The sequence below is a fragment of the Caretta caretta genome, chromosome 2, assembly GCF_965140235.1.
Source record: "Caretta caretta isolate rCarCar2 chromosome 2, rCarCar1.hap1, whole genome shotgun sequence".
Taxonomy (NCBI): domain Eukaryota; kingdom Metazoa; phylum Chordata; order Testudines; family Cheloniidae; genus Caretta; species Caretta caretta.
This window is the reverse complement of record NC_134207.1, coordinates 180,863,438-180,882,739: the sequence shown is the minus strand read 5'-3', so window position 1 is coordinate 180,882,739 and position 19,302 is coordinate 180,863,438. Positions and strand designations below refer to the sequence as shown.

At 38.8% G+C, this 19,302-nt stretch overlaps 1 protein-coding gene across 2 annotated transcripts in view; it reads left to right on the top strand.

The window, feature by feature from the left end:
• The first annotated feature begins 16,336 nt into the window (after window positions 1-16,336).
• Window positions 16,337-19,302, top strand: part of SEPTIN7 (septin 7) — a 104,119-nt gene continuing 101,153 nt past the window's right edge. For both annotated transcript variants that reach the window (XM_075125622.1, XM_048837215.2), the window contains exon 1: window positions 16,337-16,439. In XM_075125622.1, coding sequence (XP_074981723.1) covers window positions 16,430-16,439 — 10 coding nt within the window. In that variant the 5' untranslated portion in view covers window positions 16,337-16,429. The remainder of the gene's footprint in view (window positions 16,440-19,302) is intronic.

Here is a 19,302-nt window from a genome sequence, read left to right as displayed (position 1 = left end):
TTTCTATTACCTGCTCTGGTTGGGGTCAGACTTGTCCTTTGTCGGTTGGGCAGATTATTAATAGAGTAACTGAGGTTATGTAAACCATATGGTCATAATGTTACAGAAATAATTGAATGCTTTAGTTCAAAAGGAGCAGCAGATCCATGGTTACTGTACCTGTGAGGTCTGAATGGGATGATAGATGTTTAGTAAGTTTTGTTGTAATCACTCCTGCAAGTGCCTACTCACAGAACTAACTATAGGATGAGGCTTGTAGCTTGATGTGATTGGGATAGTAGTTATTCTGGTATACATTTTTTTTTTTATTTAAATTTATTATAGGGCTTATGTCCACTTAACCCATTGAGAATACACAGTCATGTGCATGTTAGAGATGTTCCTGACTTTGAAATTTGGTTTATTCACTCATGAATAGCACAAGCTATCTGCAAGTGTTTTCTCTGTAAGTAGTGGTATTTTAGTCATGACTTGAATAGCTTGCCTGAGCAGTGTTTAAATTAGTAATTGAATTTTGAGTGGTGTTCAACTGTGGGCTACTGTATAAATTGTACTTACCTAGTGGTCTGCGGATACCTAGCCAAATGTGGCTACAAAAAGGTGTTGTGGGCGAGGAGGAGTGTCAGCATAGGTGATGTGAAGCTTTTTCACAATGGCAAGGACTAGAAACTTAATTTTAATGAAAGCTTAAATTCTGTAGAATCTGATAGTTTTGGTAATCTCTCTTCTTCTTCCAGCTCTCCTGGAGAGCTTCCCATTTGCCAGTGGTGAGTTGATCAGTAAATTTTTTTAACCCCTGTTTTAATCACAGTTTTAAGAGTACTGTTTTTAATGTCTTGTACCAGGATGGGGGAAGCTTTTTTTTTTTTTTGGTAGGGGATTTTTTGCATTACTAATCAAATTTTTTCTGGTTTCAGAGTAGCAGCCGTGTTAGTCTGTATCCGCAAAAAGAAAAGGAGGACTTGTGGCACCTTAGAGACTAACCAATTTATTTGAGCATAAGCTTTCGTGAGCTACAGCTCACTTCATCGGATGCATTTCTGTGTTTTGTAGCTTCACTTTCAGAGATAAGTGCAGCTGCTTTGTAAAACCTATTTTACTGCATTGGTCAAGTATGGATAGGAGAAAAATTGCTGTTTAGGGTACTCTTAGCTATCCCTAAGAATAGAGCATGTAGATACCATGCTGCTAAACATAGAAAATAGCACTTCTCAAGAGGAAAGTGGCCAGTTTGTCTGTAGTATATAAAAGAATGAATCTTGTTCTGACTCACATCCTGGCACTTAGATAACATTCTAGAACCAGATTACCCTGCATACAACATAGTTTTTATCGTGCCACCGTCGCCCAGTTTTTTCATACTGACACATTCTCTTCTTGGCTGTCACTACTATATCCCATTTGAAAGTCTGATAGAATCAGCTTGAGATCCCTGGATACTGGAAGACTAACATTCAGATCACATGCTTGACAGAACACGTTGGTGCTGTCAGAAAGACCAATACTCTGCATATTTTAGCCTCTTTAAATCACTTTATTCACATGGGGGGAGGAAGGGAATGAGAATACGGACTTGAGTTTGTTTCCTAGTAGTTTAGTTTTGACTCATTTCAAGTTTCTTTTTCTAAATTTTCTCCTGAGGAAAATGGCACTGTTGTTTCTTAAAGTGACAAAATGTTAAGGGCAAAAGTTTTTAGTGTATAGATGATTGCAATCAGTTTTGAAAAATATTGTCGTAAAACAGATAATGGCCTCAGGTACCATGGAGAATGATTTATATCTAGATGGGGAAAGTTTTGCATCTAAACAATAAAAATGTGCTTTGGTGAGACCAATACTGGAATATTACATCCAGTTTTGCTGTCAGCATTTATAAAAGGATGTTGAAAAATTGAAGAGCATTCAGGGAAGAGCCCAAAATGATTCAAGGGCTGGAAAAAATGCCCCACAATCAGACTACAGGGAGCTCAGTCTCTTTATCAAAGAGATCAAGGTCACTTAATTAGTGTTTAAGTACCTTGATGGAGAAAAAATACTGGGTACTAAAGCGCTCTTCAGTCTGGTAGAGAAAGGCATAATGAGAACCAGTACATGGAAAAGAGAGAGAAACTAGAAATAAACCACAAATTTTTGAGCGTGATTAACTATTGGAACTAACTCCCAGTGGAAGAGTGGATTCTTCATTTTGAAATTATCAAATCAAGACTGGATGCCTTTCTGGAAAGTGTTTTTTAGTCATGATGAAATTTTATGGCTTGTTATACAGAAGGTCAGACTAGATGATCTAATAGTCACCTCTGACCTTAAAATGTATGAAATATTACCTTTTCCCCATGCTGCTTTCGCTAGTCATTCCTTATTTATAACTTTTTAAAACGTAATTGATACAGACACAGAAGTAAACATTTTTAATAATTAAAAATATCTGACGTAATGAGCAAGGGTCACAATTATCAAGAGCATTCAAGAACAACACTAAAGTCCCTGTAGGGCATCAGAAGAAAACCTAATATACCAGTGTTTGATTTGTTGTGATCTTCTAGCATCTATCTTTCTGTCCTTCTACAAGGACTTTCAGAAAGTTTTAGTATTCTCTTCCTGAACTTTCAAATCAGCTATATTTGTTTTCCATTTTTTCCACTCTTAACCTCTAGGAGATTCCACCCTAAGTACCTAACATTAGTTCTAATCCTGAATAATTACAGAAATGGGTTCCACAGTGGAATCCAGAGAAACTTGGGGGTTGCAACAAACAGCTTTTGGAGTTTGTGGTCCATCTGCAAAGTGATCTCACAAACTGCAGCTACTAAGAGAGGTGGTTACTTGGAGTGCAACAAATGACTTAAGTACTTAGTACTTGGACTTTTTGGGTCTTATCTGTTTCTTTTTTTGGGAGGTATTATAAAACCAAAAATTAAAGTTCAGTTGGCCCCCTTTAAGCCAAATGAGTGCAATATAATAAGCAACAGTGAAATAAAGTCCTATTTTGGGCTGCCACACTGCTGAATATATACACTTTCCTATACATTAATTAGCCTGAAAATTGGTAGCAGTCTAGGGATTTCAGGAGTGAGTGTCTTTGACCCATAGTCCCCCAGGGGCAGAATAATTAATTGCCTTGGCAGAAGGCTCTGGGCAAAAGAGGTTTTTGCTGTTGGTGTAGTCACAAAACTTCACTTTCATTCTACCGTGTTAAACGTGGGTGAATGCTTTTCACAAAACAATCACTGTATATTTGACATATCGATCCTCATTCTCAAAGGAACCTGCACAGCATTTTCAAAAGATAAGATTGGGAGCTTAAATTCATACCTTCGCTGGACACCGAGTCATGGATTGAATAGGCACTGGATTTATGGCTTATTACAACAATCTATAAGCCACTGTCTCCCCCCCACCCTCCCAGCTGCTTTCCCCTGCCTTCCTTTCCTCCCATGACTGGAGGGGTGTTAACTTCACCTTGAGTGAAATATGTGTTAACCACTTATGCTAAATATTCTTTTCCACCTTGTATTTATCTGTGACACTGAGTATGTTTCCCAGACCTGAAGAAGAGCTCTGTGTAAGCACAAAAGCTTGTCTCTCACCAACAGTAGTTGGGTCAATAAAAGATATTAGCTCGCCCACCTTGTCTCTCTAATGTTAAACATTAAGGCTATGTCTACACCAGCACTTTTGTTGGTAAAACTTTTGTTGGCTGAGATGTTTAAAAAAAAAAAAATACCCAACTGCCCCTGACCAAGATAAGCTTCACCGATGTGAACAGAGCTGTCAGCGTGGACAGTGCTGTGGGCGGGAGATGCTTTTCCACTGACATAGCTACTCTCACTTCTTGAGGGCAGTTTAATTATGCTGATAGGAGAGCTTTCTCCTGTTGGCGTAGAGTGGCTATATGGGAGACCTTACACTGGCGCAGCTGCAGCAGTACAGGTGTACCACTGTAAGCTCTGTAGTGTATACATAGCCTAAGACTTTTGAAAGACAAAATATACTCTCACAAGCTTCAGTGAGTACTGTTGGTGGTTAAGCAGGTAACACTCTTCAGTCTGGCAGTACTGAACCTGTGGCCTATCATGACATGGCAGTATGCTACTGGAGATGCTGTTTTTTGAATAAGATGTAAAACTGAGATCCTGATAAACTGGCATCTACTAAAGATTCCCTGCGTTTTTCATAAGTGGAGTGTTAATCCTGGGCAGTTTGCCTAGCTAAATTCACCTTGTAGTTGTAGTTGATCTGTCCTAAATTTTTTGTGTAGTTTTGTCTACTGTTAAATAGCTGCTACAGAAGTTGGTGCTTTTCAGTGATGGATAAAGCTTAAATCATTTGGAGAGCCTCTGGAATGAAAGATTCTGTAAATGTATATTTAATTTTTGATTTTTAAAGTATTAGGGTATGGTAGAATTCTGAGTTAAGGCTCAAACATTTGGGCTCCAAATGCAGGCTTAAAAAGAACTAATTTTTAATTGGAACACTGGAAATTTCCAAAGTGGAAAGGGGCTCGGAAACCCATCTTGATTTTTCTGTCTCTGAAAATGCAAATAATACTTATTAATTTAGGAGCTAAATTCAGATACTCTTTAATAAAGCAAAGGGAAAAAAACACTGAGATTTATATTTGTTGCCTTTTGGAGGCTTTGCCAAGGAATGTGAAATCAGGATTTGAAAAATCTACTGTCACTAGGCAAGTGAGAATTATTCCCTGGAAAATGAGAGAAATTACACAGTTAACCTCTGCCGGATATAAGCTTGCATTTAAAAATATGTATCTCTGCATTTATGGTTGAGGAAAACCTTACGAGAACAATTTGTACATTAATGAAGGAACGTCTTCCTAAATTGCCAGCAGATAGTTCTGGTGATGGCTTTTGTTTTTAGTTGTACCAAGTACTGGGTTTCACTATTACTATTCAAAATCTTCTGGCATCCGCAAAAGTGTCAAGAATTTGTAAGTTTCAAGCTGCTGTTACTGATATGTAAAGCAGAGGCAAGCAATACATTTTATCACTGGAGGAGGGAGTATAGTAGAAATCTCTCCAGTCTCTTCTCAGAAGAGACAGGAAGCTGTCTTCTTTCATACAGCTCAAGAGTCATCTTCAAACTCTTTTCATCATCAAACATCTGATGAAGTGAGCTGTAGCTCACGAAAGCTCATGCTCAAATAAATTGGTTAGTCTCTAAGGTGCCACAAGTACTCCTTTTCTTTTTGCGAATACAGACTAACACGGCTGTTCCTCTGAAACCTGTCATCTTCAAACTTGCCATCTGTTAGGGTGGTTTGACTGGAGACTCCCAAGTGGGAGCGAGCAACAGAAATCCCAGCATTCTCCCAGTTCCTAGTAGCTAGTGGCAAAAGAGTTGGGCTATTGATCAGGGAGTTGCCCCAGGACTTTGCTTGTGTAGTGCCTCCTTTTCTTGTCTTTGTATTTACCTTCAGGTACTGGGTTAGGTATCTGGTGATTTTATTTATTATTCACGTGAACAGTTCTTTTGAGATGTTCTGCTAGAATTCTAAAAGCAGCAAATCTTTACACATCTGAAATGCTCAATAAGTGATCTGTACACACTACTATTTGGTTATTTAACTTTAAAGTAGACTGTTCTAACGTTTGAGTGTTCTTGGTCATTACAGAGTTCTTAAATTTTTATTAACCAAACGAATGGTTCACAGCTATGAGTTGGTCTTGGGCAAGCTTTGAAAATGACTGCAATGATGATCCTGTAGAGAAAACCTCAGTTGGCAGGCTGATGCTTTGGTCTACCTGAATGGTTCTTTTTGTAGTATTGCAGCTTTAGTCCTCTCACTCGATTCAGCTTTTCCATGTGGAGCAATTGAGCTGCTAGTAATCAGTGCGCTGTTGAATGAATTCTTTTTTTCTCACCATCTGGAGTAGTAACAATTGCAACTAAAGTCAATTTTTAGCCCCAGAGTGAACAGCATCAGAAATGGGCTAAATTTTAGTGGTTTGCAGCTTCCAGTACATAAATTATGTAGTTGTATGATCACTATATTTGCAATCATTGTCTAACAGTACATTTTATCATTTAGTTTAGTCTAGTTTGGGTTGTTAGTGTGGATTATGCATCCGTTGAATCTTGTAGACTACTTCCCTCCCATTTATACTGGCAAACATCTTTGACATCTACAGCAGTTGTTTATGTTGAAAATGTTACGTTCACTAAAATTTCTTATTTAGCTGTCTTGTAATTCTCCAATGGAAAACAAGAAGTACCAACATGATGTGACCAGCCAGCTCTGTGCTCGAGACCATTAGTGGTCCACAGACCATAGTTCAAGTGCATTTGGTCAAACTTTTCCAATTCATTGCTTAACTTCGGTGTTTTTAATTGACATCACTCTTAAAATTATTACTAATTCACAATCTCTCCTTTCTTCTAATAACCATCCACCAAATATTTTGATAAAACTGGAAGTCTTCAGATGTTCAGGGGATAGCTTCCAGTCGAACTCAGAATTAAGTCTAGATTACTTTCCAGTAAATGTAGAAACTTTCAAAATGCTGCTAATCCAATTGACATGTAACAAAGCATTTTTTTACTGGTAGATCCTGACAAATAGATATTCTAATGGAAACAGTTTTTTAAAGCAATATTTAAAAGTAAAAACTAAATGTTCAGAAGGTTGTGATTTTTGGCTTTAGCTTTAGTATCTAAAATGTGTTGTACATAGTGAAGAATAGGGGTTGTTGGAAACGCAGCCTGCCTCAAACAGAGAGTTTCTTACTTAAACTCAGGTAGGATTAGTTCGTATAAGCCACAGTGTTAAAAGCACCCAGAACTGGTACGGGGAAAATAAGAGGAAAGATAAAGAATTAGGTGTTTTCAACTTTGGGAACCACTGGTGTCCAAAACATGGGGGAGGGGGTCAGAATAAATAGACCTCTTTAAAGAGCTCTTCAGTGATCTAAAATGAGAATTCATCATGTTTACAGCAAGTATAAAAATGATCCATTCTTAAAATTATAGAAAAGAAAATTAGGACTACTTTAAATATCAAAAGCAAAATAATGTTCAAGAGTAAGTGGGCTGAACTCTCTAACAGTAGCTTCTCCCAGAGTTAAATGTTTGCAGAAGGAATTTGAAGGTCTACCAATATGTCAGTTGTGCCTATATTTGAAACATTTGGTCCTTATTTTAGTGGATAAAGCCTTTAAAGAGGCTACAGAGTACAGGAATATTTTTTAAGAAAGATACTGATCCTCTGCTGAGCTGTAGTAGATGTCAGGGCCTTGTATGGTGGCTTCCAGTCGGAAGAGAAATACACAACATGGAGTCTGGGTATATTGTCAGTGAAGTTTGTTTGGTTTTTTTACACTAACATACAGTCTTGGAACAGCAGTGGTCACAAGCAGCACGCATGCAATTCCTCCCTTTCAACTCAGACACCATTGCCTGGCTTACAGCGAGCTTCTCTTCCTCAAGAATTCTCTCTAATTAGAGAGTTTAAGATGGAAAACACTCTTACTGCTTGCTACAGCTCTTCCTAGAAATTTGCAAGAGACAGTCACATCGAAGACTAAAACTTGCTTACAGTCTTAAGAATTCGTAAGGTAATAACACTATCTGATGACACTTGCTATAAAGGATGAATTAATCAAACTGCATATTCTGAAGGGAAAATATTTTTCTACTCACCTTGTGTAGATATGGAAAATATATTTTAAAACAGCCTAGGTGAATTTTGGAACAAACTATCTTATTTGGGAAAAATCACCTTTTTCTTTTTGAAGGGATTGTTAGCTTATAATCCAGTTGATGTCATAAAAGGAGTTGAAAGCATTTGCATATACTGTTTGCTCCCAAATTGCCTCATCTGTTTTTGTTCTAATCACATGTTCCACACAACCTGAAGAAACTGAATTTGACAGTACTTGTGTGTATGCACCAATTGAACCCGTGAGAAACTTATCTTTCAGTTATAGTAGTTTGAGATGTCACTTGTGAAAATTGGAAGAGACATTTTAAAGTTGATTTCTTTTTTGTTAATTTTAGGGGTAAAATAATTAGCTAGCTTTTGCAGCTTCAGCTTAATGCTGGTAGTTGCCTGACCGTCTGCCAGAATATCTGCTGTAGGTGAAGAGGTGGGAAGAAGGCATAAAATGCAAATGTCTATTGGATAAACTATTTGAAATACAATTAATATTTACGGACTTGCGCTGTTTCGAATGTTGACAAACAACATACTACTTTGCCTCACTCTCCTTATATTCTTCCCTGTTTCTGTACTGAGCTCTCTCCCAATATCATGCTGCTTTTCTGTTCTCTTGTTGGTCTGCTTTTGAGACCTCAACATTTTCACTCTTTTTACGGAGAAGTAAGTAAAATGATTTATTCTAGAATCTTAATCCTTAAATTATTCTTCTGTCTCTTCAGAGAGAGGTGTTCTTGTAACATCCACTTGTACAAGGGTGGAAGACACAACACGAGAACAGGAATCTCTAAGACGTGCATGAAATATTTGGAGGGGTTTGATTTTTTTTAAAGCTGTTGAATATTGCTTCAATGAGCAGTTTTGTACCAAACTCAATTTGTCCACTTCTAATAAAGAGAAACTTCTGTTCCAGCTTAGTTTCCTTTATTAATTTATTTTGACAAACAGCTGGTTTATCAGTATTGGTGAGCAATACCCATGGATGATCACTGTCTGGCATTGCAGCAAGAGGAGCAGCAGTGAGTCGCTATGCTCCTCATAGCTTCCGAGTTTCCAGCTCTCCTTCCAAATTTAACTGGGCATAGATGACTGTTGAGTTGACAGTGCATGAGATGGGTAGGTTTGAGACTCAGTCAGCTGGACTCCGGGCATACTGTAGAAATTTCAGTAGAAATCTGCAGTTGTTCTCTTCTGAGGTGCTTTCAATCAGTTCAGGTGGAAAAGTTAGCTTAATTTTCTTGTGGGATAGAGCCTTAAATTTTCTTTTTTTAAGGCCAAATTATCCTACTTTCTTAAAAGCCTTATTTCTGCTGGCTGCAGCTGACTCCCACTGGTGAGAGTAGCTGTGCTGGTTTCCTTTCTGTCAGTGCTAAACCTTTGCTACCCTGTTCATAACAGTTATTCATTATTGACTTAGCAGATGTTTCTACCTTCAACTCTGAATATTGAAAGGAAAAATTCTTCCTGTTTGCAGAAGTTTTGGATAAGCATAATTTGATAAAACAGAATAAATTGTTTTCCCTTTTATGCTATTTCTACTATGCGCTTGTTCAGGGTGAGTTTTTTTTATGTGAATTTGGCCAGTTTTTGTAGTTCTCATAAAAACAAGATTGATAGTGCTGCTTGAAAGCAGATGCTAGGGCCTTGCACAGGCCTGTTATACACCTTGGTATTAAATGACCCCATTCGAGTACTCCATACCTAATATCACTATAACAGAAATTGCCAGTTGCAGAGCATGCGTGCAGGTATTTACCTGGTCACTTTGCTTCTGGGATGTCTCAGGAGTGTAGGATGATAGTGACAGGAAGAAATAGTATTATACACCCTATTAACAGCAGTATATTTTTCTAGTTTTTAATGTTTAGGAAAATTATAACAAACTTTAGAGTAAAAACTCTTTATTAATAGTCTTCAGAGGTGTTTTGACTTTTGTCAGAAACTTAATCCCCAATGAAGCCTTGAGATTCCAGCAAGTGTGGGAGACTTCAAGGGTCCACCAAAATCTTTGAACACTGTAAAAATTGTAACTCTTTAAATATACCATAAGTTAACAAACTACTTGTTTCAATTGTGGTTTATTGATTTAACCTAACATAGCATGCCAGCAGAAGTCACTTTTAACCTAAAACTAGAAATTCTACTTATTGACCCTATTCACAGCATCTTGGGCCAGTAGCCAGCTGAGTAAAAACATAGAGGCAAATAAACTGAATGTGGGATAGGGTTCTGAGGGGGAGCTGTTTAAACTTCTTTACTGGGGGAAAAATAGATAACAGCAAGTGCAGTTCCTTAAAGTGCCAAACTACAAGGGTTTTTTCAAAACAACCTTTATACAAAGAAAAGCCTGCATTCCATTTATCTGGATTTCTTACAAGAGCAAGTTACCAATTTGGCACATTACATTCTATAAAATGTTCCCAAATGTGCATAAGGTTGCCTAATGCTTTCTATTTTCAAACTCTGCTTTCAGCTGCTTATAACTATGCCAAATGTCAACTGTTTGGGCTGAATTTTCCATGATAGGTGTCTGACTCAGGCTGAACTTTTTGGGAAAGTTTCTGTAAAAATGATACAGTACAGCCATTTCTTAGACTAAAGCCAAGGAAATTTTTTTGCCCACATTAGTGACAGAATAAGACTTTTTTCTTTTTTAAAAAAGAAGTTCTTCCACATTTTGGGAAGGGTATTGGGAGTCACCAGGGTGCTAAAGATGTTCCTTTTGCTAATCCCATGAATGCCTACATGCCAAGTTGCAAGCCTCTGAAAAATATGAAGTTCACAATGCTCAATGGAGATGTGTTAGAGACTGGCAGCTAAAGTCTCAAAAGATTCTCAGCACTGCGCATGCTACCTCTCCAAACAGCTGCTGTGTGTCAGTCAGACTGTGCATTTACTAACACCTGCAGAGCGACGCAGTATGCTTTGTTTTGGGGCAGCAGGAGCTGAGCAGGACTTTATCTGCAATTTCTCGTTTTAGCAGCTGGTAGGTATGGGGACCATTGTGGTACCAGGCAGCAGAACTGAGAGCAAGGAGGACTTTCTCGTTTGCTCCTGCTGCTGGTCGCCAGGCAGTGTGGAAGAGGAAGCAGCTGACCATGAATGAATTGTGTGTGAGAAGGCGGGTGGGGTGGCTGAAACACAACTGGCAGTGGGTGGATGGGAGCAGAGAGGTACAGACAGGCTTGAGGGATGGTACAAAAGAGTATATAACCAGTAAAGAACACTTCCCTCCAGAAAGTACAGTTGAATCCAGGTTCGTCATGTAGGCAGGTGTCTGGGAAAGCCACTAGCAAATTGTCTCATCCCCCCTCTAGTCACTGGCTCACTTGGAGGGCGCTACAAGTTACTCATTTAGTTCAAGTAGTCCCAAACCTGCTGCTTAATTCATGTGGGAGTCAGTATGGTTCTGCACGATAGGTGTGTTTTTGCCTACTTTATTTTTTAAAAAATGAAGAAATATAAAAACTGCATTTAAAAAAAAATTACAGTTGCCAAGCCAAGTCCTCAAAGGTTAGGAAATACCAGAATTGTGGTTGCTCATGCAGCTTCAGTTTGGCCTCCATGTAAATGTGTATTCCGATCGTCTTTAATTATATGATCAAATACTATTGTTTCCTCATACAGTGAATGGCACGGCTGGTGCACTGAGCATGATTTAATTTAGGCTTTTGTAGTGAATAAAGGTGTTGTCTGTAGGACCCCTACCTCATTTGTTGCAGAGGTATGCTGTGGACAGGGCAAGGAATGGCAGGAAGAGAAAGGATGCTCTTGTGGTCAAGGTACTTAAATGCCACCCTGGAGAAAAAGATTCTATTTGTGCCTCTGCCACAGAGTTGCTATGTGATGCTAGTTAGGACACTTGCCAAAATTTTCACTTGTGGCCACTAATTGTGTTCTTCATTTTCTGGGCACCTAATTCAAGACACCTGGGGCTAGATTTACAGAAGTGCTGAGTGCACAAACTGCAGATGGAGTTAATCGGAGCTATTCATTGAACATAAGAAATATGAGAAAAATACTAAGTATTCTGAAAAATCAGGCCGTAGGTATCTTAAATTGGGAACTCAAAAGTAATGGGCACTTTTGATAATTTTAGCCTTAATCACTATGCCTCCGTTCTCCCACTGTAAAATGTGGTGGTATCAATTCATTTTTCAGGGATTTTGTGAAGATATTGTTTGTATAGCACTTGGATACTAGTCAGAAAAGATCATGGGGAAATTAATAATGTTGTGTCCATGGTTTGGATGGTGTTTGCTAAAAAGGCCTGGGTCGCACATTGAATGAGAAACAAATTTGAAGAGCCCATCTATCCTGTTCACTCAAAGAGGTATTGGTAGTGTTGGAAAAAGTATTATGTGATCGTGGACTAAGACTGCATTGTAATCATAGGCTCCAGGAAGCCAAATTATGATTGTACAGATTTAGTATAGTCTGTACTATGAAGGAACAAACATCTGTTTTTTTTAAAAATCAAATTATAAGCAATTCTGTAGACTATTAAAGTGATTGTTGATCAAATGTAAGTAACTTTATATTTTTCCTCCCCTTCCTTTGTGTTCTGCTGCATGCTGCTGGACCTGTCATTGCAATGCTTGGAATTCATCACTTTTTACTGTTACCCTTGGATGTACTCTCTCAATATCTGGAACACTGGAATGATGGAAATATGTTGTTTACAAAGTAGCTGTGAGTATCATTACTTTTACAATTACTCTTAGACTAAAAAACAGTGTTGATTTGTTAGAGTAAGCGTTGAACTAAAACTTTACAGAATACAGTTGGATGAAAATCAAGCTAAGGATAAAGTTAAGCTACTGTAGGTATTTAAAACTTGATGTTCTGGGCTGGTATAATGATTCACAGTGTGGAAGTAAATCAATGAAATAATAGCAAAAACAGCTTTTAAAAAACATTTGAGGAATTTAAAAGCTAATAATTTAGTAAATTGATGGAAAATAGAAAGTCATAAAAAGCAGAATGGGATTAATCATGATTTAAATCAGCAAGCAGGAAACCTTGATTTAAATTTGATTTTTATCACTTAACATTTGGTTATTTTCCTGAAGAGCAGTTCATTCTCCTTGTGTTTAATCATTAAGATGTTGATTTATAATGAACATTGTACTAAATTTGCTAACCAGGAGTATATGCTGCATCTGTACGCTTATTTAAGCAATTATATAGTGAAATCAAAGTTCCTCCAAGCCAATGGCTCATCAGGCTGATGCAGTTTAAGGCACGTCAGTTTCATTGCCAGCGGTACACAAGACAGTGATGTGGCCAGCCTCACCGCCTTTGACTGCCCTAATCCCATGGTCAGGTGCCCATTTTACAACTGGGTGAACTGGAAGTGACCTTCCAGTGTGAGAACGAGCAATATGCGAATCCATGACGTTGAGGATTGTAGTTGAGCACCTTAACCACTCAGTCATTGCGCCTCAATCAGTTATATAGCTTAACATGCATTTATTCAGATAGTTATTTTTGTTTTATTATGTTAGAAAATGGTGAATGATGCATTTCTTTAGTAATTTTTACTCAGCATTTGTCATACTGCATTTGGATTGAAATTGGAATTCAATAAAAATGCACAAAACCAGCATTTTAAAGTTTTTGTTAAATAAAACTACCTTAATGTACAGGACACCTAAGAAATTTAGGAAAAAAGTACCAAGACATGTTTTGCATTTAAAACGCACTACATTTACAGATATTAGTGATCTATTTAGGTGCCTAATCTGCTTGGGTAGTTTTGGAAATGCCATTAGATACCTATATACCTTCGCAAATCTGGTCCTGTGTCAGTTAGGTTTTTAGAACTGGTAGATCTCATCCTCTCACCTAGTTTGTAATTCATAGTTTGGAAGAGGAAAACTTCTCAACTTTGAAATAGTTGAGGTGAAGGAAATTCTTTGCATCTCCAACTAATTTGAAACCAAAAATAATGAATGCAAAAGCTTTACTACACAACTAACAAAGTATTTACATTTGGAAAAATATAAATATCGACATTCACTCCATTTTAAAGACTGAAAATAATATTTAATGCAGCCAATGATGGTGTGCTATACCTATAAAGCTTGAGTTAACCTCAAAAGTTAGGCATTCCCTTCCTCCATTCTTTGTGTAATGAAAAAAGCAGCATTTAATTCATAATTTAATTCATTCATTAAAAGCTGTTTAATTCATTAAAAAGAAAGGTTTCATTGATGCAGCATATCTTTAAATGATTGTAATAGGTTATGAACAGGTTTATTTTTAAAAAACTCTTTATCCACCCTAATTAAAAAGACAACACAGCATCTAAGCAAAGCTTGTAGAGTAACTGGCTTTTTAAAGTAATTTATTCCTCCAGAGGTTCAGGATGTGTATGAGGTAAGTTTTTTTTGTTGTTACAGGAATGATTATCACAGCAACACTTCTACTGAGTGTAGACAGTACTACTGAAAAGATACAAGTGTGAAATGCACTATAGTAAAGCTTTTAACTTATGTTCTCTTTTAAATATATTTATAAAAAGCATTTTCCTAAAATAAAATCTGATGATAATACCTACTGCTTTAACCACTTCAGTTTACAAAAACCAAAACACACCCATAATGTTGTTTTACAAAATGTCTGCAGCACATGCACTGAGGCATTCTTCCAGCAACTAAAGATTTTTAGCCTAGGGTCTTACTGCAAAAGCCTGGCAATGCTAATAACCTATAACTGCTCTGAACTACATTAATTTGCAACTGTTGGTAAAAATATTGTGCACGGTATACTTGCAAGATAATGTAGATTTGGGCTAAATCCTATTGTTTCACGCAATTTAATTGTAGATTTATAGCTCAAAAGGGGAAAGGGAAACTGAAAAAATAACCCTTGCAGCATGACCTGAAATCAACAGATCTGGGTTCCCTTGGATCAAATGGGGAAGTGGGATCCAGTATTTGAGGACCTGTCACTGAAAAATCCATCACGAGCTTCTTCCTATTTAAATCTGGAAGTTCTGTGCTTGAATACTCTGAAACACTGCACATATTCCCTTTACTAGTTGTTGTTCTCAGGTATTGAAGACAATATTACTCTCTGACCCACTGGTGATTCAGAAAAGCGGTAGTCGGTAATAGTCCAGTATAGGTTGGTTTTTAATTTTTCTTAATTATTTTGGGGCAGCACAGGATTCCTCCACTCTCTATGGGAAATTACTGTTCCACCTAGGGTTTCTTCATAGCAACAGGGCTGTCAAAGACTTTTTCCACTGTGTGGCATGTAGAAGCTATATTTACCCTGGTCCCAGTGGGAGCGGGGATCAAGCAACTTCTCCTCTACAGTATAGCATAGGGGTGGACGCAGCAGCTTACCATCAAAGTGTAATACCCCAGCACAGAGTGATGAAACAGGCTCTCAGCCTGTGTGCGCCCCCCCTCAACCCTCCCAATGAGAGAAACAGTTTAAAACCATTGCCATAAAGGAATAAACTAAACTTTCTATCCATTAAAAACAAGCCCTACCCCGCACACATCTGAAATGGACAATCCTAAGGTTCTCTTAAAGCAATAGCAGGAGGTAGCACATGATGCTACTGCTTACCAGCAATGTGGGTATTACTGGGTCTAGATAAGTGGTTCTTAACCTTTTTACGATTGTGGGCCTCCTGTGCAGCTCTCTCTGTTACATGGGCCGCATCCATACAATATATAATTAACCTGTATGGCCCTGAGGATGTCTCATGGGCCACAGCTGTGTGCTGATTGGGCTGCAAGTGGCCTGTGGATTGAAAACCACTGTTCTAGTTTGAAGAAGGGGTAGGATTAAGCACCTGCAAAAGCCTTTATTAATGAGTGACAAAATAGGCACTGACAACACCCACATCCTTCCAAACTCTCCCCACAAAAGGCATCCTTCTGAACTATTAGTGAGGAAAAGGAGACTCGTGTCACTTCTACGGTAGGTTTTTTTTGCACCAGTATAATCACACTGAACTAGCTGCACTAGTGACGATTCCATGTAGAAGTGGTGCACTAGTGTGACTTGTCTCCGTTTCAGATTGGGTTAAGTTGTGCAAGCAAAAGGGCATGTCTATACTAGGAGTGCTTTCCTTGTTTATAGGAATACAGGTAAAGTATATCAGCAAAGTGCTGGTATTATGGATGCAGATATACTGATGCAAAGTGCAGTTTTGCCAGTATCAAACCACCCCCCGCAAGCAAATATTTTGTACCATTAAAAGTGCATCTTTTCTGGTACAACTGCATCCACAGTAGGGACTTCTGTTGACACAGTTATTTCAGTCAGGGATCACACCTCTTCACACTCTGTCAACATAGCGTGCTGGCAGAAGTCTATAGTGCTGACGTGGCCTAAGTCACTTTTTACATTGTTGCAATGCCATGCATACTTGGAGTTTGCACCAGTACCAGCCCAATGGTACAACTATACTTATGCAAAATCCCATTGTAGACAATGGCTGGCTATCCCCCACTCCAGTTTTCTGCCTGTTGCTGCAGTTTACTAAATTGTCTACAATTTAATGAATAAACATCTTGACTTAATCAGGAGTGGCATAACAGTTGTACAGATGTTAAAAGCTAACAAAGATTAGTCTGAAGTGTATTAGAAAATTACAAGCATTTCTTTTGACTATTTAAATGTCTTTTGTTTTTGTATTAGCAACAGAAGAACCTTGAAGGATATGTGGGGTTTGCAAATCTCCCAAATCAAGTTTACAGAAAGTCAGTGAAGAGAGGGTTTGAATTCACACTCATGGTAGTAGGTGAGTTGTTTTCTTTATGCATTTAATTGGTGATTCACCTTCACTAAAAGAATTTGGAGTAACTGAAGTTTTAGCTTTTAATGTGTTTGCCTCATTTGTGTAAGCTAGTTAGAACATATATTTACTTACCATTTTTGTTTTTTAAAATGTTATACAATTCTAATGTGTGTTTTTAGGGCATACAGTTCAGTTGGACATTCATTTTTTGTCTTCTGTTACATAAGCAGATGAATAGGGATAGAAAATGGGGAAGATAAAGAGCCTTCAGCAGAGAGGGGGTGTTGTGCTAGCCTATGGAGAAACATTAATGTAGATCTACTGAAAAGTGACTGCAAAAATGATGTAGTGGAAGTCATTGAGGTCTAGAGCTCAGCATCGTGTTCAATCTACAAGTAAAAATGTTTTGTAGTTGTCAATGGAACAGTTTCAGCTGGGGATCTGAAAGTCTAGTTCAGGGATCAGCAATGTTTGGCACGCAGCCTGCCAGGGTAAGCCCCCTGGCGAGCCGAGCCGGTTTGTTTGCAGCTCCCAATGGCCGTGGTTCGCAGGTAATCAGCCGAACCTACGGACGTGGCAGATAAACTGGCTCGGCCTGCCAGGGGGCTTACCGTGGCAGGCTGCATGCCAAAGTTTGCTGATCCCTGGTCTGGTTGGATTTTTCCTTCTTGCACATCAGTAATCAGGACCCTGTGTATCGTGTGTTTGTGGCACCAAAATTTTCTTACAGAATCCAAGCCTTCATGTAAAGAAACATTTATAGTTTGCATGATGGCAAACAAAAACAAATACTGTATAAGCAGATGTAGTGTTTTTTCCAGTGACTTCAGAGATCTTGAAACAACCATAGATGTGTGACTAATCCTGCTCATTACACTGGGATGTTAAAATTAATGGTGGTTGTTAGGCATACGAGTTAACTTTGTGTTGGTCACTTTAGATGAATGTTTCTGCTAATGAGTTTATCCCATAATGCTAAATTACTATCCATGCTGTTTGGGTGTCAAACTTTCATTTTCCCTCTGACTACATGTATGATGTAGCTGTGTGATCAAAGTGAAAAATCTGCAGTTTCTTGGAAACTAAATATGAGGCTAGTGTAGGGGTCTGCAAACTTTTTGGCCTGAGGGCCTCATCGGGGTTCAAAAACTGTATGGAGGGCCAAGTAGGGAAGGCTGCGCCTCCCCAAACCCTAACCCTATTTGCCCTCTCCCACTTCCCGCCCCCTGACGGCCCCCCTCAGGACCGCTGACCGCCCCTCTTGGGACCCCCTGCCACTAACTGTCCCCCTGGGATCCCACCCCCTATCCAATCTCCCCTGCTCCCTGACTGCTCCGACCCCTATCCACGCTCCCACCCTCTAAAGCCCCTTTCGGAATGTGGCCCTGCGAACATGAGCGGAGGACTAAGGAGGGGCAGCTGCGCAGCTGGAGAGAAGCGGCAGTTTCCCCTTCAAAGCGCCTCTTCTCTCTGGCCAGCTGTGCGGCTGCCCGGTGCTCCTCCTGGGTCGTTTGCCGCACTCCTGCCACCCGCACCGCCCACCTTCTCCCCTGAGGCTGCAGGTGAGCCTCCCTTCCTGCTCTCCCCTGCCCACACAGTGCGGCCCTCTCTTGTGCTGGCGGCATGGTGTGCTGAGGCTGCGGGGGAAGGGCGACAGCAGGGGAGGAGCCGGGGGCTAGCCTCCCTGGCTGGGAGCTCAATGGCCAGGCAGGATGGTCCCACGGGCTATAGTTTGCCCACCTCTGGGCTAGTATAAAGCGGGGGTTTTCAGTGCAGATGCATTGAAAGGAGTGCTAAAAAAATATTGGTGGTTAGTTAGGGAAACTTTAATCAATTGCAAATCCAATTTTTAGGAGGTTGACCTGAAAACTAAGAAGTGAAGCCTTGCAATTACTGGCTTTGTTTTTAGTATCAAATCTTAGTACTTCCTAGTATGGACTCACATTCCTTTCTGGCAAATGATCAGAACTTCCATTGGCAGGAAGTTAATACATTATTGTACACAGAGCATAAGTGCTCTCTGAACATTTGAATTATTTCCTTGATGAGAGGTCATTTTAAAATAATTATCAGTTGTTTCATAGACTTAATTTAGTCTGAATGTCAGAAGTTAGTCTTTGATTGGATGAACGTATTCCTTATAACAATAGGTCTGTATTTAATGTGTAATAGTACACAAATCCATATGTCACAGCTACAACATATTTTCCACTTTTTCTGCCATGTTTGACTCAATGTAGTAGAAGACCATTAGAGCCTTTTAAAAGAGAGACTGCTGAAACAGAATGTGTTTTAATTTTTTTAATAATAGAATAGGAGGTTTTTAGACAAGTGGTAGTAGAAAGGTAAAGCTCCCCCCCAACAGTTCTAGTCACAAATAAAATTAGGAATACTTAACTGCTTTAAGAAGTATAGTAACAATTGTGAAATGTATTAAGCCTTTTAAATAGAATGAGGTGGAGAGGAATTCATTCTGACATTTCCAGGCAATGCATTTGGAAAGCTTTTGATTTGAGAGCAATTCCTCTGGATCTTCCAAATATGAAGGATTCCAAGTATCTGTTTTAAACATATTGATTATGAATCCATTGCAACATCTCATTTTGTTTTATAACTCAACTATGACAGACTCCAATAATCTTGAAATACGGATTGTCTAGTACAGGGGAGCACTGACTTTTTGAAGCATCTAGTCACTACCACAATGTAAATGATTACTAGTAAAGAAGAAAATCTATCCATGGAATATGTTGGACTAATATGAGATTCTGAAACTTGAGCAACTCGCATATATTTAGATTCGTTTGTGACCAAGTGTTAGCTGATACATTTGGAAAAGATATTGTATATGCTGCATAATGTTGTC